We start from the raw sequence: 1,027 nt of genomic DNA, 5'->3' as shown, positions 1-1,027 counted from the left end.
TGAAAGTAAAACAGGTTATGTTTTCATTACACGCATAGACGCATGGTAAAGAAACCAACAAAATACACGCACAGGACACAACTGGTGACTGGGGTAACTCTTTTAGTCGTTTATTTTAATCGAAGTACATAGCGCATACCGCATAGTAAGTGTATATATAAGAAACTACAAGAGCAGCTTAGGCTACGTCTATGGCCCTAACTTTCTTCTTCACTGGTTCCGTCTCCTTCTTGGGCACTGTTACAGTGAGCACTCCATCTTCCAACTTACACTTGATCTCAGCCATGTTGGCATTTTCCGGCAGCCTGAATCGCCTCATGAAGCTACCGCGTCGCCTCTCAACTCGGTGCCAAGTATCGCCCTTGTTCTCTTCTTCCTTGCTCCGCTCCCCGCATATCTCAATTATGTTGTTCTCTTCCACCTGGACCTTCAGCTCTTCCTTCCTCACCCCTGTCATCACCCCACAGCACAAGTGATGAGTTCCAAAGCCCGTCTAACTTGGTTAGGACAGACCTTAACCTAGAAGACACCAAAGCACAAAATCCTACCAACCATCCCACTGCCGTTACTTCATCATCAATTATTTCCATTTCATGCATTAATTAATTAGGATACACAGAGGAATTACTACTACTTGTGCTACTCAAATCTGTGCCTAGCTCGAAGCTGAGCACCGGTTCTAAAGGCCGGGAACTATGCAAGAAGAGGAGAGAGGAGATAAGGATAAAGCCATAAAGGCTAACTGAAACTGACCGGGAAGATCAGCACGGAAGATATGAGCATTGTCGGTCTCGCGCCAATCAACGTTAGTCTGGGCGAGAACGGAAGTATCATCGTCACGGTCACCTTTGCCCCAGCCGGAGGACCCCAAGTCGAAAGGGTTCCGTATATCGCCAAAGAAGCCATTGTCGAACCCTCCACGACGCCCACCGAGCCATGGTCCCAACGTAGTCATTGTCGTTCAATATTGAATATGAACTCCGGCGCCACTGCAACTTATCGCATCTTACGCACTGAACAAGTGCCC

The 1,027-nt window shown here is 47.4% G+C and overlaps 1 protein-coding gene across 1 annotated transcript; it reads right to left on the bottom strand.

The window, feature by feature from the left end:
* On the bottom strand, window positions 1–1,027 carry LOC104600167 (16.9 kDa class I heat shock protein 3-like). Its single transcript, XM_010263006.3, has 2 exons — window positions 754–1,027; window positions 1–450 (listed from the first exon to the last, which is right to left on the bottom strand). Exons 1-2 carry the CDS (start codon window positions 953–955, stop codon window positions 179–181), a joined length of 474 nt encoding a protein of 157 aa, XP_010261308.1. The 5' UTR covers window positions 956–1,027; the 3' UTR covers window positions 1–178.

Source organism: Nelumbo nucifera, chromosome 5 (genome assembly GCF_055504915.1).
Source record: "Nelumbo nucifera cultivar China Antique chromosome 5, China Antique-T2T, whole genome shotgun sequence".
Classification (NCBI taxonomy): Eukaryota; Viridiplantae; Streptophyta; class Magnoliopsida; order Proteales; family Nelumbonaceae; genus Nelumbo; species Nelumbo nucifera.
Note: the sequence above shows the minus strand (reverse complement) of the source record. Positions and strands in the feature narration are given on the sequence as shown.